Here is a 25,237-nt window from a genome sequence, read left to right as displayed (position 1 = left end):
ATGTTGCGCGCGCCCCCCGCGACCCTTCAAGTGCGTCTCTCGTTTTTGGCCCGTGCCTTCTCCGTGTCTCACACTCTGTCAGTCTCCCCCTGCTCAAAGCAACGATAAGGTAACACTACGTGTGTCCTCGTGGGCTATAATAGGTGTGCGTTTGCGGGGACTTGACGCATAATTTTGTTATGTCTTTGTGTGCTTAATAGCCTGAGTCTGACGTCAGGTCACAAATTGATCCCTGCTCAGCCAATTAGGGATAATTATTCAGAGGCAAAGGTATAATTTATCGCGTAAGGGGGCTGATTTGATCTGAAAATAAAGGCCGTTTGAAGCCTGAGGCCGGAGCTGCTCACGGTTTTCACAAAATTTAACCATCGAAACCCAAAGACACACAAGCCACAGAGGCTTTTTACATTTTTCAATTTCATGACTTTTATGCAGAATTTACGATCACCTTCACATTTTATAAAAATATGATTGTCCTAAAAGAAAGAAAGAAAGAAAGAAAGAAAGAATAGATTTGATCACTTCTTATGACTTTTTAGAGATCAGTGAGTTTTTGGACGCAGAGTATCAGGCTAAATTTAATGTGATAATTGGGTTCATTTAAATAATGTTATAAAAATATGTGCAGCAGATTTAAAAAGATTAGCACCACCCCCAACCCCAAAAACTACTTTTTTGAGAGTGCATGTTCGCGCCCGAGTGTGTGCATGTGCAGCTCTAACGCGCTCCAATCTACCCACCTCGCGCGCTGCCACTGCGCGCCGTGCGCTCGCAGGGAGACTGCTCTCACACCCAGTTGCATCACCTCGCTTGATTTCCTTGTTCTCGCTCCGCTTTTTAAAGTCCATCATTAACGGGATTAAACAGCTGAGATTTTAGAGGGATGGAAGTGTAGAGTTTGAGGCGATGTTTGCCGGTCTCTTCGCCTGATTGGACCGGGGAGAGATGATGTCAGACGACCGCATGCGCCCCGGATTGGAGAGAGCGGAGTAAACAAAGCCTCGAGGAGGAGGAGGAGAGGTCTCCACATCTCCAGACAGTCCGACCGACACACCGAATCCGACTTTACGCACAGGAGAGGGCGGCCCCGGCGGCGCGTACTCGTCTGCTAAAGGCTGAAAGTGACGCTGACAGTCCCGCTTTAATGGGCCACGCGTTCAAAAAGACTTTCGGACAAGCTGAAAGGAAAAATACCTTCGTCTTCTAATCCGGACGCGGTGCCGTCTACTCAGCAGAGTAGGAGAGTGATTCTTAAACTTCGCGCGTAACTGTTCGCAAAGTATCTTTGGGCCACTCGTGCGTATTTGGTTTAATTATTCCGATCCCGTGAAGTAACGCAATAATGCGAAAATAAGCTAGTTAACTGAGAACAGACACACCGGCTATGCTGAGCGATCTGTTGGAGACAGCCTGAACCAGGCTGCGTATCCAGAGCATGGTGCGCTAACTGGGGAGCAGGCGGAAAGAAGGACAGAAAGTTAGAGACAAAGAGCTAAAAAAAAACTCTTTTCACAGGACATTTAGAGGTGTGTTTGTGAGGACGTCTGCCTCTCCCGTCCAGGTGTCCCGCCGAGCGGTGCGGAGTCTCCAGCTCAGGCCGGCAGCGCTGACATGCTGCCCAAAGTCGAGACTGAATCCTTGGGACTCTCTCGATCGTATGGGGAACAGGGGCACATGCCAAGGAACATGCAAGGTAAGAGTTATGCTTCATTTTCATCACCTAAGACTAAAAAACAGACCGCGTGTTTCCTCTGCAGAGAGTTTTGTGCCTACTTTAAGTCCTCACAGTGCGCACAGAAATCTCAGCCAAACTTTGGAGCAGCTTTAACCTGAAACATTTTGGGACAGCGCAGGCAAATGACAGCTGACTTTTTGTGGCCTGCTCTCGAATAAAGTTCATTTAAAGGCCTGTTGACACCGTTTTTGTAAGATTTATGGACTCGTGGGTGTTTGTCTTATTTTTAGTCATTCTAATCCTTCAATTTGAAATCATACATGAATCATAAATGTTTGAATGCTTATCAACAAACAGTCACACTCTTTCGTTTGGCTGCTGATCAAACAATAATTTTACCCAGCTGTCACCCAGGCTGGAGAGTGAGGACACCTTGCGCGTAAAATCCGAGGGGATCTGTGCTAAGACTGGCATTGAAGGTTGATGAGTGAATCTGCCTTTAAACAAAGAATAGTAGAGTCAGAGATGCCTTTTTAGGACAAAAAGAAAAAATGCAGAGCAGGATTTCATTTAACTGACCTCGAAAACTTTAGTCCATGAAACTGTTTTATTCAGGTCTAATTTATGCTTCCATGATATAATGAAATTACACTATATGTAAGAGAAAATAAATGGATTTTATTTATTTTGACCCCAAACTGACAATGCAATTTCAAAAACAGGTTCCAAAAATGTCTTGAAGCTTGAATGCGCAAACTTACTCTTCTATAGTTTACATTAAAAAAAAAATTACATATATATATATATATATTAATTTGGTCATGATGCCAATCATTAAGAAAAAAACTGATTTAGATATTTGATTAATTTTGTGCAGAAACTGTTTAAAAATGCGCAGCTTTGATTGAGAAAAACTCTATTTGGCACATGTATTTAAATTCCCTGCGGCAGACATTGAGTCATGTTTTAATCTTGGTGCGTTTCTTCAAAGTGCCTCCTAAAACAGCATCAGTTTAAAGAGGGACTGAGTCGTCTGCCCTCGTGCCCCTCCTGGCATCTCACAGAGATAATCAATTAGCCCGCTCGTGCTTTATGAGCCGCTGATAACACACTATACTCACAAGACGAGGAGTGGCTGCGCAAAGATCCCGTTATCTACTTTTACGCTGGACTAAAAACTAGGTAGCCCAACGTGCAGACCTCTTAAGCCTCTTTTTGGAGTGATCAGCGTTTCTGACACATTTTATACATAAATATATATGTTGAGATTGCATAAGACTGACCTGTGTGTTTCTCCAACTTGTAAAGCAATGCAACATGCACACACAGATTGCACACACCTCTGTTTTTATGAAGCAGGCAAGCAGAATGGTTCGACTCTTATTGTTCATTTTTCAAATCAAAAATTAACCTTTCAGACGGATTCCAGATTCTTGGACGCAATAATTCCTTTAGATACAAGCCTGTGGTTAACAAATACACAAAAAAATGCACCACAAAGGCGGACAGCTTTTAAATGAGGCACAAACTTGGAAAATTCTTTCAATTTTTTTTTTTCGTTTGCTTTATTTCCGTGCATATGGGCTGCATTTTTGTGTCCGTTTTCACGGCCTAATTTTCTGCAAAATGAAGCCAAAACGCACCCATAACGTCGATCCCTTTTGCTTAAATGTGTCCATGTCTGCGACTGCCTTGCGTCATGACAGCAGGCCTTTTAAATTCTCTCTTTAAGCCACTTTAAAAAGGAAAAAAAAAAAAAAATCGGAAATTTAGGACTGTGGGGGGAAAAACCGTCAGCTCGGAGGAACTTGTTGCTTCAGCTGGAATAAGCAGCGCGGCTCCCAGCAGGAGGACGCGTTAACAAACCAGAAATCACGTCTAATTAAAAAGTCTGTGTGAGAAGACGAGTGGCTTCTGAAGTAGGGCAGGAATAAATGTGTGTGAGGGCCTTCGATGGTGTGTTAGTTGACAAAATATTTCCACTTTTACAGCCACATCCACTGAGCTCTTCCTGTTTGATCCTCTGCTTTTTTATGATTAGAACCATAAATGCTTTTGTAACTGCTGTAAATGTCAGCCAGGCTGTTTGCTTTGCGCTGTCACAAACACTCTTATCAGTGCAAGTATGCGTAATGCGCAAGGCAAAGTGTGCAACAAATACAGAGGTTGAATGTGAATAGTTAGGAGTTTTGGCTCATGATCTCCTAAATACAATTTGATTTAAATTTATTAGAAATTGCATTGATTGCTTTAATTTTCCTTCTTTGCTTTATTTTGAAACAAGAGACCTTGTGTCAGATTTTAATAAGTTTTTCAACTGACTATTTTTTCCAGAAAATCCCTTAAAACGTTCGTTTACATAACTAAACACATAAAAGAAAACAAAGCAAGTGGTCTGCAGCTTTATGAGATATTCTTCGAGAGGGGAAAAAAATAATGTTGGTTCAAGTATCTTTTGCATGTTTTTTTTTTTCTGCTCGCCTGCAGAGATGAGGGCTTCTCTGTGTCTTCATTTGTCTGTGGGCGGTAACATTTTCTCCTCCAATCCTTAACTCTAATATCTCTCCATTTCCCCCCAGCGAATTCACGACTTAGATACATGCATATTTATGAGGCTCACTTTCATGCGCTTTTTCCCTTTTTTCTCCACAAAAATACATTTTGGCCTCTGTCTGCAGAGAGTGTTGGATAGGAGGTAACAAGGAGGGATAAATAGTCACGTCATTTAAGTCCAAAATCTAGTTTCACTCGTTTTCTCCTCCTTAAATTAATCCTCAACATGTTCGGCATGACTTTGTGAGGGGGGGCAAAAATCATCCAGTTACGTCGCGTGCGTGGCTCCCCGTGGTTCACCTTGATGGATGAGCGCGCGTATTTGGAAAAGAGATCTGTGAGCGCTGAAATAGACTCCTCTCTGTGTCTCATCCGCAGCACCCCAGTTAAAAATGATGGACTACTCTTATGACGAAGACTTGGACGAGATGTGTCCCGTGTGCGGAGACAAAGTTTCAGGCTATCACTACGGACTTCTGACCTGCGAGAGCTGCAAGGTGAGTGTTCTCTTTACGCAGGAAAATGATGTGTGTCTGTTGTTTGCCCGTGGTGACCCCACGTCTCTTTTGACACTAAAATCTTGCAAAACATATTTTTTGTCGTGATGAGATCTTAATTAAATGTGGTCGACTTATAAGTGCTTTTATTTTGAAATTCCAACAGTGCACCCAGCATGATGTGATTAACAGTGACTATAAATGGGTCAACTGTTTTATCATCACCTCTGTTTCTGCAGTATTTTTAGCAAAGCTGGACTTTTTTTCCGATAAAAAATCTTCACTCTAGTATTAATATTTCACCAGTATTTAAAAAAGCAGCCATAAATCTCTGATACATGCGTTTAGATAGCTCTACATCTGCTTTAATTTAGTGCAGGAACCCATGTTTCTCCACACAGATGCATTTTTTTTGCAGGCCATGCATTAAGGCAGCATTCCTGCCCAGACTGACGTGCCACATGTGCACCAGCACTGTAAAGATTTAGCTCCTTGTCATCAAAGTTTCAGGAAAACCTGAAGCAACGAGGCCGAGGGTCAAATATTGTTGTGACAGTTGATCTAACAAACTTTTCCTGTGGGTGTCAGAGTGATCTAAAGTGGAGCCAGCGTGGAAAAGCATGCAAAGTGTTATTCGCACCCACCAAACACAGGAGGTGTGGAAGCACAATAATACAGTCTGTGTTTGCACACGCCTGTATCCCCCCCCCGTTTGAGACTCATCACATGTTCATAAAGAGAACGTCAGCATTGTGCGGTTGTTTCCCACACGGCAATAATGAGGCCACTGCAAAGCAAACAGTTGCTGCTATTAATTTGAGCTCCATCATCAACCTGTTTGTCCCTCTCTGCCTCTTTCCTCTGTTCTCACCGCCGAGCTAACAGGCACAAGCAGGGTTTTTGTGTTGGCCCAGTAAAGCTGTCAGCACAAAATTAAGCTAAGACAAATGTCTGTGTGTTAACACTATTCAGTGTAAAAATTGCAGCTTGCAGTATTGATGGCAGCGCACATTTCTTGCCTATGTGGTCATTATTCAAAGCAGATGTTATAGATTTGATCCCATATTATTGACCTTGAGATGCAAAGCACTTGCTTGAAGGGAGACGTCAGTGGCATCTCTGCTGTTTTCAGCCTCAGCTCAAACCACAAACACACTTCCCAGTTTAGATGAGACGCTCTGATGTGTGTGTGTGTTTGCGTGCAGGATGTAGATGAAGAGCTCTTTTATGAGGCGCTGCATATCCTTGTTGAAACATGAATAATATTGATTGATCACCTGCAGCTCATCATTGATTATCTCTAAAATGCATGCAATCTATTCAGTGAAAGTGGGATTGTCAAGGCGGAACTGATATATCAGTTTGTTGATGTTACAGGCTGATATTAGCATTAAATATCCGTTATCACACCGGCAGAATAATTTATCTAGAGGGTAATGGCCTCAACTGTGAAAAAATAGCAGTTTTACTCTATTCTGAGTTTTCTATTAAAAAGAAAACAGTTTGAGATTTTGTTATCGGCTACATGAAGCATTTTCACATTCCTTTGGGAAATATTCAGTCATCTCTAGTTTGTTCATTTGTAACCTGTAAGCGGGGTCATTTTTCAGCTTTAGTCGAGTGTGCTCATTGTGGGGCTTAGGAAACACGTTTACACACAGGCACACACAGGAAATGAGTGTAAAAGAGTGAATCACACCAGTAAAGATTCTTCAATCCCGGTAATCCTCTCCTATATTTACACAAATACACATCCTTTTCCTCGTGCACACACAGAGTTAGTTCATATAGCATGCTACGCCACATAAAGTAAACACAGTCATTCCTAACCTTACCTGTTGGAAGAAAAACAACAAGCTGGGACGGGCTGCGTGGTCCTTTATTGCTCACAAACATCCTGAGTGACAGACCTGGGAAAACATTGAAAGATAGCTTAATAACTTTTAAAGAATGACATTGCAAGTGACTAGTGGTCAAAGGTGTTGTGTACATCATACAAATTAAAATTTGTGTTTTTTTAAGCTGCAGACGTGAAAGAGAAATTTATAAGAGTAAAGCTAGGCCAGCACTGAGGTGCAGTAAATTCATTTCCTGTTGTTGTTTTTTGCTAAGAGGGTGCAATCATTGAAAAATTGGTCATTGCTTCCAGCTGGTACCCTCTTTAAAGCACACATTTTTAGATTTATATGATGATTTCTAATCTTGTTCTTGTTTGTAATAAAAAGTCTAAGATTAGACTTTTTTTTAGCTTTAATTGCAACATGTTGCTTGCAGTAATCTCTTCACTTCTGCCTTTTTTTTTTGGTCATATGAAGACTGTGATGTTGAGATGTTGTCCACTTAATCTCCAGATCTGATATTGTGTCATTCAAGTACGCTAGTACCCAGTTTGGTTCAGATATTTATAGCACATGCTGTGCACTAAATGGAAAATTGGAGAGAAAGTTCCTTCTGAAGCATGGATATTTTTTTAGCACGGAGAAGTCGATAATCAAAAACAGAGTGTGCTGGATTTTTTTGGACGCATCAGGCGATGCAGATTGTCAATTAAATTTGTGTTTGCTGAGATATTGACAGCCGCACGTTCTTTTTTTTATTTTTATTTTTTTAAAGAGCAGGTTTAAGGATTCTCCTCCTAGCTTATGGATCTAGAATACGTTAATACCATCTTCCCCATGGTTTGATTTTCCCTGCTGCTGCTTATCATTAATTCCACGTTGCAGGTATGAATCTCAGTAATCCCGGAACTGTGAATTATGGATACAATTTATTGGATCTTTTGGGCTGCTGTGCTCATATTTTTCAATAATTAAGCAGGGTGCTGAAAAGATGCTTTCCTGGTAAATTCAAAAGTCTTTACAGGAACAGAAAATATTAAGAAATGTAGAGTAATTTTAATAGAAAAAAAAAGATTTTAAATCTTTGTTATGCAGAGAAGAGACCCAGTGAAGCAAATATGCAAAGCATAAAATAAATTTAAGTTCATGACTGATGTCCTTGTGCCATTTTATTAAAAATAAAAAAATCTGAGTTTTTAGCATTATTTTGAAAAAACTTTGTAGAGAGACTAAAATGTGTTTCATTTATAAAGTGTGTGTTCATGCTCTGCTATGTATATTTTGTGTGTGAGTGTTTGTACCCATTAAGGCTGTCCCCCTCCATCTGTCTGGGAGTGTGAATGGACCAATTACCGTGGCATTGGAGGGGTCAAGCGGGTTGACGTCTTAATTGCTTCTCTCCGTAGGGCTTCTTCAAGCGCACCGTCCAGAACAACAAGCGCTACACATGTATAGAGAACCAGAGCTGCCAGATTGACAAAACCCAGAGGAAGCGCTGCCCGTACTGCCGCTTCCAGAAGTGCCTCACCGTCGGCATGAAGCTAGAAGGTACAGATAAAGGTTTACAAAACTTTAATATGAAACTTTAATTGAACTTTTTTTCTTATGGCACAATTATGTAAAATCCAAAAATGTTGCTGTTTGCTGCATCTATTTTTGCATATTTAACATGCACATTAAAACACATTAAACTAACAGGGTAAAGTTTTTGTGTTTGTTGCAAAAAGGAGAAAGAGTATATGCCTTTTGCAGGACAGTTACTGTGATTTCTGTGCCTTGATAAGGGTCCTTTAAGGCATTAAAGATGGCTGACACTAGTTACAAATGTATGGCATCTATTGAATGTGTATTCAGAGTAGAATAGGCGCTTTTGTGTAGCTGACGCCAGTTTTTGCTATTTTTCGTCCACCTATATTTCTTTTACATCAAAAATACCTGCAGAATCTCAACCCTTATCAGCACAATCAAGATATAGATATCTATTTTTCAGGACAACCTGGACTATCAGAATATGTGTGCTGCAAGGATGTCAGATGAATGTTTTAAAAGTTATATGATCAGAAAGAACAAGTAAAAGAGTAAAACAGACACAGAATCTCATATAACTTTATACAACTCATACTTAGAACAACAATGAGAAACCTTTAAACGTCTGCATTTAGTTCTTACAGGCCTTGTCTATCAGGAAAAAAATAACACCTTGCAAACAAACACACAACAGAAACTATCAACTATCTCTGTAAGAGAAATTTACATTTTGCACACATGTGAAATCCCATTTTAATTATTTAGGCCAAAGGACTATTTTTTCCTTACCTTTCCAAACTGGCAGATAACTATTTTGATCCTTGGCTGGCTCTGATTGGTCACTACCACCAAAAAAAACAACTGGAGAAGAAATTAGAGGTTAGTAATTAGCTGACAGGCTGACAAGAAACTGTTGTCATTTACTTCTGGAGTTAAAGTGGAGGACTGATAGCAGCACTGCTAAGTTTTTCACTGCAAAAAACATAATAAATAGTCATTATCATGGATTTAGCACTGGGATTTGTAGTGTCAAAGAGAATGACGCACTTTGCACCTGGATTAAAAATGTTCTAGAAGGGATATAAGCACCTGGAGCCGATCTGAAGGTAATCATCAGACCACAATTCATTCTACAGAGATCTGTCCTGTGGATCCTGGGATATTGTAATCAATGCATGTGATACCTCTTAGGATGGTCGGCAATCCAGGGTTTGGAGGGTTAACCCCTCGTGTATGGTTGGGGGATATACTCTATTTTGTAGCAAAGTCTGTTCTTAACATATAACCTTGCTCTGTAAATATCAGAATTAATAAACTTAATTTATATAGCGCTTTTTAAAACATATAGTTACAAAGTGCTTTACAAATCCCAAAAGGGGCAGGTAGACAAGCAAACAAACATAAACATACCCACGATAAATAACATAGCCAACATACCTTTAGCCTCATAGCATAACTGCCTAAGCCATATTTTAAGGGTTTTTTTAAGAGAAACAAGGCACAGTGAATGAGCAGCCATAGGAGAGTAGAGTTAGGCAAATATCACAATTTGGCAAAAAAAAAAAAAAAAAAAGACTCTGTGATTATGCTATGAGGCTAATGATATGTTCAATTACAAACACAACATCAGCGGGGGTAGAAATTATAGAAACGATAAAACCTAAGGAAAAAAAAAAGAGTTTTAAGTTGCTTTTTAAAAGAAACTACAGATTTAACAGACCTGATATTATCAAGAAGTTTGTTCCAAAGTTTAGGAGTGTCAGCTGCAAATGCACAGTCAGAATAGTGGCTCATGTAGGGACCAGGCCATGCAGGGCCTTGTATTTGATTAATAACATTTTGAAATTGATCCTAAAAGTAATCGTAAGCCAATGATGAGATGCAAGAACTGGACTGAAACGGGAATGACTGTTGACTAATTTCTGTAGCAACAAAAGTTGTGGGATTACACGATGAAGCAAAAAGTGAATTGTATTAAGTTAAAGTATTTAGCTACATCCCACCAATAAAAGCATCCAGGCTGGAACAATATATCTTATTAGAAAGAAAAAATATCCTTTTATAGTGCGCATGTGGATTTTTTCCAAGCATATTTCATGAATAGTTTAGCACAGATATTGTCTATTCTGGAGTTTAATATTAAACACAGCTTGCTGAAATGTGATCTAGAATGTGCCGTACATATCTGCAGGAGCGGAGCAGCACACCCAGGCTGTGTTGTTTTATTCTGAGCACTGCATCATTTATTTTTCTGGATCATCATGCTTCTGTGCAATTACTGTTACTGAAAGGCATGGAGGGAGCAGGCTGAAACTGGAGGTTCTGGACTCCTGTCTGGGTATTTAAAGACTTCTACTATAGTATTATTGAAAAAATCAGAGCTTGTCTTTGTCCATTTATTCAGATGTGATTATGGTTAATCATGGCTCTTTGGAGAGGAAGAGTGAAAATAGACTTCCAAGATCAATTCACATTTGAATATATTTTCTCTAAAGTGACATGTCCACCTTAAATAAGGTTAGACCTGCCCTGCTCTCATTTCTATGAAAGGAGATTTATTTTAACATTTAACTATGAACATCTCAGTAATATCTGTATACATGAGAAAATAAGCCAAAACTTTGTGGAGTGAAACCTTTAATTTCTTCCTAGTCTAGCATTGGTTATTAGTATTTGAGATGGGGTCAAGGGGAGTTGGGGGGTATCTGGTAGCAACGCTGTACTTAAACTTGCCAGACAGGGTAATAGATAAAATATTAAACTTGGCAGTGGGCAAGAATGGTAATGCTGATACTTTTGGCCGGACGTTTCCAGGCTTCTTTGTTTGATTTGAACGTGGCTCAGGAGCTTGTTCAAACACGGCTGTCCAGAAGTGACAGAAAAATTCTTCAGTGTTCAAAAATAACATTTAAAATCAATTATTTTCTCATACATGATTTGGGACATTTATACTCAAATCTCTAATTTTGGAATAAAGCAACCTGAAGGTCATCTGAAAAATAAAACGGTTTGAAATTTTTGTGTTTTAAGCTCTCTTTGTGGAAGATATTTTTTTATTCATAAAGTTTCAGTCTAAAGTAACAGAATTATTAACACTTTTGTAATTTAATCCAAATTAAAACTCCCTAAGCTCAAAGAAAGCTCACACACAGTTAAGAAAAGTAAACGTGTAAAAGAAATAAGACCTCTGGAGGGTGAAAGCAGAGCAAAGACAGCCTAACTAAAATCTTTCCGGAGGGTTCTTCTCCCTCCACCTGCCATGTGCGCTGTAATTAATTGCTGTTAATTGTGAATGGCCGCTGGGCACGATGTCCCGGCCTGTCATTTTCCAGCTGACACAAGTGGGGAGGGGGGATGTGGGTGTTGGATTTGTTTTGCTAGCTGTAGCTTTCAGCTCGGGGGCACGACGGGCCCTGCAGCGCTCTGTCAGGGGCCAGAAGCTGCGGTGGGTGACTCCTGCCACGACCGCTAAAGACGTCCCGTACAGAAGAAGCTGACACCCCTCAAAACACACACACACACACACGCACGGCTCTTCCTGGTAAACACATACATTTATTCATGAGGAGCCCAAAAAGGTGGTCAGAGGGCCACAGGCGAGAGGGAGAAGCTGCTGTTTGATCTGAAAAAAAAAGGGAAGAGTCGCGGTGAAAGAGGAAAAGGAGGTTTGGGTCATGTGCTTTGTAACTGCAATCTTTTCATTCCATTACACAGCAGCTTGTAGCAACATGTGAATTCAAGTGGAAACCAAATGTGGATGAAAAATGTGAGGGAAACTTTAGATTGTATGCTTTTGCATGTCTTTTGTTCAGTGTCCTTCCTGTTTGTTGAAAAGTAGAGTATTGTTTGAGGGTTTTCATGACACTGGCGGCAGTAAAATGTGTGTATTTTGATTGACTAGATGATTGAGTGTGATGGCTTAAAGTCAGGTCAAGGCCCTGATATAAGGTGAAGTGACAGTGTGACATTAACACAGTCCCACAGTGAGATCCGTTTTATCATCTGTTACTGATAACAGAACAAAAAGCAGTTGAAGCCAAAGTTGTACTTTTGCACGGTGACTAAAACCTCTGCAGAGGGTTATCTGAATGCCAAAAAATGACTCAAACTGACACAGAATGTAGCATTCAAATACTAATAGTGTTTCTTTCAAATAAATGAACCTCCATCCAGTGTGAGCAAAAGGCAACCTGGTAGATGTAGAAACACAAATCTGTTTACAACCTGTAGCCTAAAAATAGAGCTGAATTATTTAAATGCATCAATTTCAGTAAATTATTTTATCTTATTCTGACAAAAAGTTATTTTCAGAATCAGGGTTATCTGTGTGACATATGATGAAAGTAAAAATACACTATAAGACCAGACAGTAAACAGTTATAAATGAGTCTGACAATCATCCCTTAATCTGCATAGTTATCCCTGAATGCCTTTGTGCATTAGACACTTTTGCACCATGAGTGAAGTTACCCACTTAGTTGGAGAAGTCCCACCTGTGGGGACCAACTTCATCATAGCAAGAATGACGTTCTGAACTCAGTGGAAGAGAACTATATGGGTTAAAGGGCAGCTTTAAGCCTTTTTTACTTGTAATAATTAAATCAGCCTACTTTGGGTAGCATGGTTGTTCAAAATTAGTATATCACCGGTGTCAGGCCAAAACCTTGTATCTCCAAAATCGCCACTTTTAAGGGAATGAAAAAACTGCTGTATTTTTTCAACTCATTTAACACTGAATAGTCCTAGGCAGCACTTTTTGATACTTTTTATTGCTTTAGAATTTGTTGAAACCAACAGGTAAATCATATTTTTTAACTTGAGTCATACTCAAAAAATGCATTTCCGCACTTAAATATTTTACATGATTAGTTACGACAAATATTTTGGGTATTTTCAACTTCTCTGGGATTACAGAGTACCAAATTGCCACAATTAAGTCTCAGAGCACGCTTTTTAAAGCTCCTGTTAGAATCTATGATTCAGTGATCTGGCGCCCCCTGTGGACAAAATAGCACATCTCATATTTTTGCTGTTTTTGTGCTGTCCCTGTGTAGGTAGAGATTGTAGGAAATAAATTACATCATGATCTATTCAGAGAGTCAGTCATATCACTAACGGGGATTTTTTTGTGTAGAAAATGTAAGAAAAAAAAGTCTTTTGGTTCTGTCTGTATGCCCCATGTGCAGAGGCAGTTGTCCTTGGAGCGGGCAGGTTCTAATCTGCTCCTGTCCCACATGTCAACCCAGTTTCCAACTGTATCCACTGTCCTGTCCTGTAAATCCTTGTTTCTCAACTGGTGGGTCAAGACCTAAAAGTGGGTCAAGAATCAATTTCCAGTGGGTTGCAGATGTGTGCGTTGAAAAAATGCTGCAAAAAGTCAATGATGTGCTTTCATTTTTGGTTCATTACGTCTTTTTTTTTCCATCTTCAGTCCAAACAGCTCAATTTTTCTTTAAAAACCATGAAAATATGATTGAAAATTTCAGAAGTTTTGCTGGCAATGTCATAATGGAAGTAGCGCAGGGTCCTGACACTAAACCAGTTCAGAACCACAGCTCTACAGGCTTTAAAGACTCAAAACAAATCTTTAAAAAAGTTTCTTCATCAGTGAAGTCCAGAGGTTCTCAAACTTTTCAGCCCACGAACCGAACTGTAGCTGAAGGTAGTTGAAGCATAGATGAACACAGCCGTGCACATTTAAGAATAGTCATGAACAAACTAAGATTTTAAAATTGTGGATCCAGATGGTGATCCGGATCACTCCCAAAATCTAATCATTTCTTCCTTATGCCATTTCTGACATTTCCTGAAAATTTTATCAAAATCCGTCCATAAGTTTTTGAGTTATGTTGCTAACAAACAAACTAACAAACCCTCTCGATCACATAACCTCCTTGGTGAAGGTAGATATATAGTTTAGAAATATTCTTTGGTTTTTGGAAGGCATCTGGGGACCCCCTCTCAGTGTCTTGGGGTCCCGACCCCCAGGTTTAGAACCCCTGCTGTGGTCAGCAGACACCTTCACTGTGGCAGGGGTTTTAAAGCTTGAATCTGTTTTGTCTTGTCGCTGATGGTCTTGTTTTCTTTTGTTGCTCATACAGATATAGAATTTATAGTTTCAATCCGTTTCATAACCAGTTTAAAACTCCTCATGGAGACTTTAAAAATCTTTTTTCTCCAACATCTTCTGTATTTGACTAACTGAGAAAAATAATAAAGGCAACTTCCCATTAAGGTTTGACCCATTAGCCCGTCATTCACTAAAGCTGATGAAGCGTGTCGTAGCAGAACGGCTCCCACTGGTATGATTTTCTTTTTATGCTCGCTAACAGTTGCCTCGCATCATATGCTTCAATGAGCTGCTTAATATTTCCTTCACTTTTGCATCACTTTAAAGCCCAGATGAAGTATTGGTACCTCTTATACTGGAGTTCAGATGCACAGTGCTTCATCTGTGTACAACTTAATGATGCAGAAATTACACAATATTTCAGTAGAACCGAGTAAAATTGAGGTTATGACATCCGGGGTACTAAAATGGTAACAAATGATATTTTAAGAGGAACATGCATCTATTTTTTCTAGCCTTTTTATCTAAATCTAAAATCACAACTTCCATTCAGTCAACAAATTAGCGACACCTCTTGGCTGTTTTTATACTTCCCTCTGTAGCACTCTCTCCCTCAGCCTCCACTTTTTTATTTCCTCCCTTTCTCCATCTTCCTCCTCCTGATTTGTCTTCCATCAGCCTCCCCGTACCTGCACTAGAAGCCGGGGAGCTGTCCCATTACTTATGCATAGGTATCATAGGTATTCATGTGTGTGCATGGGATAGGGCGCATCCAGAGCAGGGGCCGGGGCCCCGACATGACAAACAGGGTGTCAGCAAGCCTCCGCGGGACCCATTAATATGCCGGCGGGCGACAGGGATCCTCACCTACGCACGCTTAATATTCCTGTATATTAAACAACCATAAATCAGAGGGTGTAAGCGCTGAGGGCTGAGTGTGCGTCTGCTATATGTGCATAGAAACTGTGTTTGTGTGCTTGTATGTTTGAGATGTTGTATACTTTTGGGAAAGAGGAGCAGGGTTTAGGCTGGGTCAGTTTGTGGATTTATGAATCTGTGTGTGTTTTTGTGTAGATGTGCTCGCAGACAGTAAGTCAGGGGAATTCAGAGTGGAAGACAGCGTCAGCCTTTTAGCCTTTCAGCCTGGCTTTAGCCCCAAAGCCTCACTGCTAACACACAATATCCCCAGCTCAGTCTGTTCACACCTACAGAGGTTTTTTCTCATTTACTGAAACTATAGTCTTTCTCCCTGTTATTGTCATCTTGTCATTTTCACCCATTTTTTCTTTAAATTTTCCAAGCAAACTTTCACCACTGCACAGCTGTCTCCAATCAGGCTACGGATGCAGCGTTAAAATCTTTTCCCTTTTTAAAGCAAGTATTTCTGTATCTGGCTGCTTTTCTTGTTTGCATTTACAGCAGGGATGGTTGTCACTGCCAGGCTTATTATTCAGTTTATGCTTGTAATGCCACAAACCACAAACACTAAACACGTCACTGTCTTGGCACTCCAGACGGACCTACCAGTGAGTTTAAGTTTGTAACACACACTTGACTCACTTTATGACAGGACACTCAATAACTGCTGTGTTTTTATAACTTATAAAACATTTTTGCAAGAAATTATACACGTTTAACAGGGGTAGTCATGATACTAACATTCTAACCTTCAGTATAGTAAAAGTAACAAATCAATTATATAGATCAGTGGTTCTCAGCTGACGGGTTTGGGGCCAAATGTGGGTTTGGAGGTGTTTTTAGTGGGACACAAATGATTGCCTAGGACAAAAATGTGAAAATATACCTTGAATGTATGGAAGCCCTAAATGGAACAGATCTTGGGAAACTGCTTTTTTCTACATACCTTAAAAAAGAATTAAAATTTGACTCACCAATATGGCTTTACAAACTGAAGAGGATTATAAAGAATGTAGTAAGAAAGATGCACTGTAAGACTGAACAACACAAGGTAGCGAAAAAAAGTGTTCCCAAATAGCTATTTCAGCTCTATTCTATTTTTAGTTTTAAGTAAACAGTACTTGATTACTCTAAGAATTTTTGTCATATTATTTAACAATCATCCCTTAATCTGCATAGTTATCCCAGAATGCCTTTGGGACACTTTTGCACCATGCGTGAAGTTACCCACTCAGTTGGAGAACATTTCAACATAGCAATGTACTGTTCAGATGCACTGAACTCAGCGGAGGAAAACTTTCTGGGACATCGTGTGCCTTTCAGTCTTTGTTACTCGTAGTCCATCAAGTTAGCTTACTTAGAGTGCATAATAGTTCAAAATTAAAATATGTGAAAGACACAAAGGAAAAAAGCAGTGGATGAGAAATATGAATTATATATTCTATCTTTAGTCATTCTTGAAAAATGTGTTTCCATTTCTTAAAAACTTTTACATAATAAGTTTTGACAAATATTTTGGGTGTTTTCAACTTCCTCAGTTTTACAGTGTACCAAATTGCCACAATATTGTCACAGGGCACGCTTTTTAAAGCTTCTGCAAGAAAAAATGCTTCAGCAATTTGGCGCCTCCTGTGGACAAAGCAGCACATCTCATACATTTGCTGATTTTGTGCTATTCATGAGTAGGTAGTGTTTGTAGAGAATAAACCTCATCCTGCTTTATGTTGAGTGTTAATCATATCACTTACGGGGATTTATATGTGTGAAGAAAATTTTATTAAAAGGCTTAAAAATGTATTTCCAGGACTTAAAAATGTTTGCATTATCAGTTTTAAATGTTGAACCCTGCTGTGTGTTTTTTATGGTGTTTATTGATTTTGTCAATGTCATATTTGTAATAGAAAAATTAATCCCAGTTGGACTTCACGTTAAAATAAAGGTTAAAAAATACATTAATATATTTCTGGTTTTCCCTTACTAAAATTTGCATTATCACAGCAAATTTAGTGAAACAAAATGTAGCCCATGCATGCCTGTGTGTCCTCCAGGGCTTCGGCGGTGATGCTCTTATTGAAAGATTTTATTTTGGGGAGTTTTAGCCTTTATTGAGGAGATAGGACAGTGTATAGAGCTGGGAGGTGAGATGAGAGAGTGAGTAATGAATGACACTCAGGGAAAGAGCCATAAGCTGGACTTGAATCTGGGCCACCGGAGTACACTGGGTGCAACCTAACCACTAGGCCTTTTGCACCCCAAATGCCCTTTTAAAAACATTTTTCCATTTGTCCCACCCTTTGTTCCATGTAAGGTCGAGACAGCAAGATTTTCTTCCCAAAATAAATCTTTGAATAAATTTGAGTTGCAATTTCTCATTAAGAAGGTCAGTCCCTAAGTTCAACCAGTTGAGAACCATTGATACTACAGCAACAAATGAAGAAGTGGGTGATCAATATTGGGTAATTTCTTGTTTTCACCTACCAAGTTTGCACTTGTCTTATGAAATGAGAGTTTCTTGAAGCTTCAGTACTTTTTAGTACTATAAAACAATAAAAAAAAAAAACAGGTTGTATCATTTAAAGCGTACTAAAAAGTATTGTAACCTTACATTGTACTGCCTTAGAGAGGTCACATTTACCATGCTATTTTTATATATATCTTTTTTTTTTCTTTTACATTTTTTAGACGTTTAAGGTGCATAGTCACATAACAACTTTGACAATCTAAGTTGAATAGTCTTTAATATCTCTCAAACTGTCTGCCCCTCCCCCCGCCCATATTAATGTATTTTACACGCATGCAAATCACCTTGTTTAATTAGAATCAATCTGTGTGTCTCTGAGTGTGTGTTGTGGTGGTGTTGGTGTTGCTCCCCCTCTATCCAGCCCTGATTTTCACGATGTGATGTGGGGTCCCTGGGTCCAAAGAGGCAGGCGTGAAGGCAGTGAGGGCCTAATTTTGTTTTCCCAGTAGGGTTAGCTATTAGTTTCTCGGCTCATTAATGACTGTTGTGCAGAAATCATTAATAGTTAAAGTCGCTCTACAATAATGTATAATAGATACATTTGACGGCTCATGATTCCTGCTTTTTTGTCTTTGATGTCTGATCAATTTTTCAGCGGTCATGATAATTCCTGAGCCTGCTTAAGTGGGCACTGGAGTTGACCCCGAGCATGTTGGGAACTGATTGTGTATGTGAAATCAGTATGTAAACTCTCTGATCCCACAGTGTGTGATGCTTGCAGTGTTTTCCAGTGTGCTTTTGTGTTGTTATAGCCAGCGCATAGGTGTTGGAGTGTAAAAGTGTGTTTTTGTGCATATCTGCTTGTCTTCCCTCTCTCAGTGACAGACATTTTTGTGACGGAGGTCATTAAAATCCCTCCCAAGGCAGTTAGGAGTGTGTTTCTGCATGCATGTTTTGGATGAGCGTGTTCCTCCACACCCCAAAACTCAGACCCCCATCCTGCCCCTTCTTCAGTTTCTTCTTCTGTTCTTTCACTCATGTGTCAAGGCATCATGAGCCAAAGTGGACTGACTCTTACACTGGAAAATCTACATTTGTATACACAGATAAATCTATGTGTTTCTTAAAAAGAGGCAGCCCCTCCAGAATACAATTCAAAGAGTATAATAGTACACATATGTATTAGTGAGCGTTGTCTCCCAGACGTCCGTTCTCCGCTGCACACTGGGCTCTGTGAGTGCAGTCAGAGTAAGAGGTAATTAAGTATGAATAATTAACACCAGTTACCCCCGACTGGGAGACAGCAGAGCAGCTTCCCCATGGCAGCAGCCGGCCAGATCACACACGGTCCTCGTAGCCCTCCACTTTGTGCCCGACTCGTTCATTAGAAATACCCACGGCACAGACTCGTTGTGATCTTCACCGCAGGATCCTACATGGAAAGGGAGGGGGGGGGGGCATGCTTGGTCCTTCTGAAATTAAAAGAAAGCTTATTGTTAGCCTTTTTGCAAATGGACAATAACAAATATAACGCTATTAGATAGTGCAAAGTCAAACTGGATTAATGAAATGAATTTAGAGAGAGGATTTTAATTTTCTTTGATGCCATGCTAGTATTTAGTGTTTGAGCTGTGTGTGTCTCTGGTAAATGAGTAACAACCCTATCTGTTAGACCTGTGAGGTTTAGGAGTCAACAGGTAAATGTCAAGTGTAATCACTACAAGAATACCTTTGCCCTATATACAAGTTTTAAAACACAATGCTTATTCCATACACATGCAACAAGGAATAGTATGGTATCACTAAAAACAATCTTGTGAAATCAACTGCTGCTCTAAAGCATGTTGGTTCTTTTCATAAAGCATATCTGCTCTGATGTCTCTTTCAAAGTGACCTAGCTCTGTTTATCTCATTTACTGCGCCTGTTTCCTCATGATCTTAGTACTGATAAATATACGTATATCCTTGTAAAAACTGTAAGTCTTTTTAAGGTTATAAAATGTGTAATTGTTTCTGTTGTGGATTGCTCTTTATAGATAAAAATGCGAAACACAGCAGAGTAGGTTAAACGTTCTGTGAGGATAACCGGTTATGAAACAGACATCATTTTATACTACAATTCTGATCAATATGTGTCAATACTGATGCTTCTGAATGACCTACAAAAGCCTACGAGGCCATAACTGAGTCCAAATTCTATGTAGTTATTTGTAATAACTGTCAATACTGGCACCAGTTCAGATTCCAACAAAGCAGTTTACTGCATGCAGGCAGGAAGCACCTCAGCTTGCTTTTCATCCTATGAAATTTAGAAGTTTGAAGACAGCAGGATAGGATTTCTGTTTACAGAGGAATTTTATGCAACTATGTCCAGGACGGAATAAGGAGATAGTGAGGCTGTCAAAATTAACCTGACCTGCCATATAGACTGTTTTATGTATCCATTGCTTGGAATATATTTAACACTCATCTGGGCAACTGCTGGTAGTCTGTGTTAGGGACGGGCAGAGCCTTTGAAAGAGTTCTTAGAGGGGGACTGAATGAATGATCTGTCACATTCATTATTGGCCATTCAAGGAAACAAACACAAAACATAGAGCATACATAGCCCTGGTGAGTAAACTACTTAACATGAGCTGAACATGCAATCGTTATCATTGTTCACTATCAGTAGAAAGAGCTGGTAAATCAAACTCAAGCTAAAGTCAGTTGTCTTTATTGTCATTGTACGAGTCCAATGATATTGATGTGGAGCTCTTAAATTTGGTGTTCTTAAAAGAAAACAGATTTAACTAAGGAGATAAACAGATACTAAAAGACAAAAATACACATATAGAAATATTGCACGACCAGCTATTGCAACAACTAAGCAGTGTTTTGCATGTTTCCTGTCAAGAAAAGCATTCAGTGTTGTTCTTTGCTTTTTTTTTAATAAAGAAGGGATCAACTCAGATAAAAAGGCCACTATAGCTAACTGAGTTGATTGCTTCTCAGGCAGCAGACATTGATGACCAGCTTGCAGTACAACCACACCTGTAGCTTTAGGCTCATTCTCCTCGAATGACGCTGATTGGTTCGTTCGTTCTCAGACCAGGCACAAACATTTCAGATCGGAGCTTTGCAAGATGGATCTGCCTGATGATAGACATGGAATCTGGCCAATCCATTGCCTTTGCAGGGTTAGCCAACACTGAAACCAAATGAAGGCTCCTAATAGTTGCTTTATGTGTGACTGTGATAAAATGGGATTGAAAAAGTGGAACAGGATGTCTTCTTGATAAACACAGTCAAGATTGAGTAATGTCTAAAATATGGTGCTGACAGTCAATTAAAAAACTAATCTCACTAGTTATAGGCATTGCAATTAATTAACTGTAATTAGTCACATATGTCATCAATTTGTAAAAGATTGTATTACAGGTAGATTTAAAGATAACAGCAACAAAAAAGCCGGAAAGGATATGCTTTTTAATGGCTTAAAAATTCAATTTTTCTCCCCTGTGATTAATTGATCAAAATGTATCAAACATTTTGATAGCACTTGTAAAATACATTGTTAAGCTCACTCTTCCTCTTATTTTCATGTCTCTTGTTTATCTCTTTCTGTCTCTCTTTCAGCTGTGCGAGCAGACCGTATGCGTGGGGGTCGCAACAAGTTTGGCCCCATGTACAAACGTGACCGTGCCCTAAAGCAGCAGAAGAAGGCGCTGATCCGAGCAAACGGCCTGAAGATCGAGGCCATGACTCAGGTGATGCAAGCAGTACCCACTGACCTCACAATCTCCTCAGCCATCCAGAACATTCACTCAGCCGCCTCAAAAGGCCTGCCGCTGAGCCACCACACAGGCCACCACACCGGCCACCACCATCACCACCACCATCATCATCACGCCACCGCCCTGCCCCCCACAGACTACGACCGCAGCCCCTTTGTCACCTCCCCTGTAAGCATGGCGATGCCCCCACACGCCGGCAGCCTGCAGGGCTACCAGGCAGCCTACGGACACTTCCAGGGTACACGCACCATCAAGTCAGAGTACCCAGACCCATACACCAGCTCGCCAGAGTCCATTATGGGCTACGCCTATGTTGACGCTTACCAGTCAGGCTCACCGCCTAGTTTCCCTCACCTCATCGTAGAGCTGCTAAAGTGTGAGCCAGATGAGCCGCAGGTTCAGGCCAAGATCTTGGCCTACCTGCAGCAGGAGCAGGCCAGCCGGGGCAAGCATGAGAAGCTCAACACCTTCGGCCTCATGTGCAAGATGGCGGACCAGACGCTCTTCTCCATCGTGGAGTGGGCACGCAGTAGCATCTTCTTCCGGGAACTAAAGGTAGGTTTGCATGATCAGACTATCCACATCCCCACAGTACAAAATATCAAAACTTTGCCACAATTTTTTGCATTGTATACAGATGTACAAAATAAACAATCCTTGGAAAATGCTAAAACTCCCAGAGAAAGTGAGGGAAGGGAACACAATTTTTGTAATTAGAACGTACGAACATGATTTGGCTCCAGATTTAGGAAAGAGAATAAATGTTTGGACTAAAGGAAAGACAAAAACGTAAGGTCCTTAAATTCACCAAATCTGGACTAAATTTAGTTTTTGTCAACTAAAGCTATAAAGTGTAGGAATGACTAAAATGTGACTAAAACTTAAAGACTTTTAATCAAAAGACTAAGACTTAAATTAAAAATAGCTGCCAGAATTAACATTGCTTTTGAGTATCCTTGGATGATACGATTACTCTACAGATTTGTCTTGTACTAATCTTTGACATTGCCACATTAGATGATTGCGACAGTACTGAATCATACAAAACACATCGGTTTTAAACTGCCCATGGACCATACTAGTCCATGCATTCTTGATTACAAAGTCTTCTTCCCTGACATCATCATCTTTCTAATTTTCCCTTTACCGCTTTGCATCTCAACATTTCTGTCTGCACTCTGGTACTGACTCTTCAGTATTTGCATGTTCACATGCAGGGCTATTCTGAAAAGGATTTGATTGGCTGAGCAGCATCATTCTTGTGAGATGAGTGCTGCTGTAAAGACAAGAAAAGCTGCGCCATTTAAAAAAGACTACACTTGATAGGCATTCAAAGCAGCCCTGTCTGAAAGGGAAAGTGATTATAATTAAGCCTTTATCAAAGGTACAGGCACAAAGGGAAGGTCTATATGTCAGTTTGTACCAATTATGTTCTAATGGATGCAGAATCGTCCACATCTACATTGTGATGCATCCTGGTTATGATTATGTTAGGGGGTTAGGGGTTAGGGAAAACTCTGTTTTCTACATTTGTTGAGACCCCAAAAAGGATCATAAAAAGCATTTGTGTTTGACAACCTGGGGTTGTTTTTATTGTACTTTATGGATCCCAGAGGAAGAGTTTTAGGTTTAACCTTTGTTATTGAGAGGCACGCTAATCACACACACACAGGCATGTAGTGCACGTGCACGAACAGGACCTATAGACCAAAGCAAGGGTGCTGTAATATTGGGATGTCCCAAGCAGTTGACAGAAGTGGACTGACTGGCACCTCTCCAGCCACTAGACTAGTTTACATTGGTACATGTTAAAAAAAAAAACCCTTCTGATCCTAACCCTCTTCCCTACAGGCTGATAATAATGTTAACTAATAATCATGTTTTTGGCGATTAACTCTCAGTAGTGGTAGCACAGAGCTATATGGGCTTAATTCTTTTGCAGCTCCTCTGTGAACCTTTAATAAATTATCCCATATTTTGTTTCAATGCCAAGTCTTTCACCATGCTGTCATCCATAATTGACAGTACTTTACACAGTTCACGAACATCATCTGCTCAATCCTTTATCTTCAACAGGCCTTTAATCTTCCTCTCTTTATGCACTGGCTCAACATTAATACAGAGTACACGAGGCTGTCTGTTCTTAGCTGCCACCACTGTCTGTCCCACTGCCTGATCAAAATGCAGCAGCCGGCCGTATTTACCCTGTGTGTGACACATTTTGGCTATGAGTTGTGAAAACTTTGACTAGGAGCTTCAGGCACTTTTCATACTAACAGGGTCTTAGTGTGAGGGGTTTTATGTGAACTGAATACCGCCCATCTCCCCTTGAAGTGTTCCTCAGATCTAAGTGGGAGCACACTGTGTGATGATGTGAGATATTGGACATTAGCATACTAGTCGGACAAAATCAGAATACTGACCCAAGCATACAAGATAGAGACACAATAGAGACAAACTCTTAATTGATTTTTGATCTGAATTATTGCTATATTAAGATATTTTTAGCTGCTTTAGATGGATATTTATTCATTTCAACTTTATGATTCAATATGCCAAGTCTTACAAATGTATCCTCATAAACACAGTGTCCTATGTGATTTTTTTTAGCAGCCCAGCTGACCCAAACTAACCATCCTCAAATGCCTAAGTGTAAAACGGTGATAATTCATGCTCATTCATCACTAAGCCCAAGGGAGATTTTGTGAATGTGTGTGTGCTTGCGGCTCTATTTTCTCTGAATGAAGGTTAATATTCAGAGCGACATGAAAGGTGTTTGATTAGTCTGCGTTCACCTGTTTTTCCTCCTGTTGTCTGACTCCTTTTGTCTGTTTGTTTTAACACCTCATTGCCAAAGGCTCAGCTGCATATTCATGTGCCTGGGCTTGTTGCAAAAAAAAACCTCCTAATATTTAATGTTATTGTGTTTTCAAAGGAGAAAATAACACATGAAATGAATGAAATATTAAAAACGAAGCCAATTACAGCCCAGACAAGAGTCCTTGAACAACGCATGTTGACATTTAGCACAGGCTGTGTCCCTGTTATTGACATTTTCCAGATCTGAATTTGCATTTAACTAGGTACTTTACACACACACAAGCTGTCGTAGGTGTGGCCACTGCTAATAATTGTGTGTATTCGCCTATTAACTTTGAATGATCATTTTTACTCCATAGTGAAGTCCCTTTATTTTTCACACCCTCATCCTAATTCAATTATCTCACCCACTTGTGTTTGTTACTCCCTGATTTGCTGCTGAATGAAATGTCATTATGCTTGCCTAATGACTACCCAGAGCTTAAAATGAATTGTGCAGCATGCCTGTTACAAAGGTAGAAAATGACCTGAGCTCAATACAGGAAAAAGCTCCCCCTGCACAGAACGGTCTCCGTTGCACACAACCCATTGGTCCGGCAGGAGTCAGGGGCGTATTTTACAAGTGAAGGAGATAATTGAGCAAAACCCCTCCTTCGCATTTTTTAAAAAGCTGTCTAAAGCACAAGAGGGACTGAGAAATAATATGTTCGCTGTGGCTCTGATAGTTTTTCCCACACATTCTCCTCTCCTCCTCCTCATTGGAAGGACTGCTGAGCAAGACTTTGATGACTGGAAGAATAATTAATCAACTTTTATGTGTATCTCCCCAAGTTAAACACAAAAGTAAGAACACTTATATCAAGAGCAGGTTTAGCTTAATTTTTGTAATATAATTTGAGCAGCATTAATCAACCATGAGTGAGCGCTTGGTAAAAACGACAGAAAAAATTCAGCCAAAAGACTGCGAAATTGTAAGCTTGCACAAGAAAGAACATTCAACTATGAAATGAAAACCCCAGATAAAAGTGGCCTGAATATGATCTGAAAATGTCAGATTGAAAGTGACTTATGCTGTTTACACTGTCAGACAAAAATACAAATA

The 25,237-nt window shown here is 39.9% G+C and overlaps 1 protein-coding gene across 1 annotated transcript in view; it reads left to right on the top strand.

Annotated features, from left to right (window-relative positions):
• Positions 1-810: 810 nt before the first annotated feature.
• nr5a2 (nuclear receptor subfamily 5, group A, member 2) overlaps positions 811-25,237 on the top strand; it is a 90,034-nt gene continuing 65,607 nt past the window's right edge. The window contains exons 1-4 of the mRNA XM_041792159.1: positions 811-1,693; positions 4,607-4,725; positions 7,970-8,111; positions 21,158-21,870. Of these exons, the coding sequence (XP_041648093.1) occupies positions 1,612-1,693; positions 4,607-4,725; positions 7,970-8,111; positions 21,158-21,870 (1,056 nt within the window). The 5' untranslated portion in view covers positions 811-1,611. The remainder of the gene's footprint in view (positions 1,694-4,606; positions 4,726-7,969; positions 8,112-21,157; positions 21,871-25,237) is intronic.

Source organism: Cheilinus undulatus, linkage group 7 (genome assembly GCF_018320785.1).
Source record: "Cheilinus undulatus linkage group 7, ASM1832078v1, whole genome shotgun sequence".
Classification (NCBI taxonomy): domain Eukaryota; kingdom Metazoa; phylum Chordata; class Actinopteri; order Labriformes; family Labridae; genus Cheilinus; species Cheilinus undulatus.
This window is presented reverse-complemented; position numbering and strand designations above follow the sequence as displayed.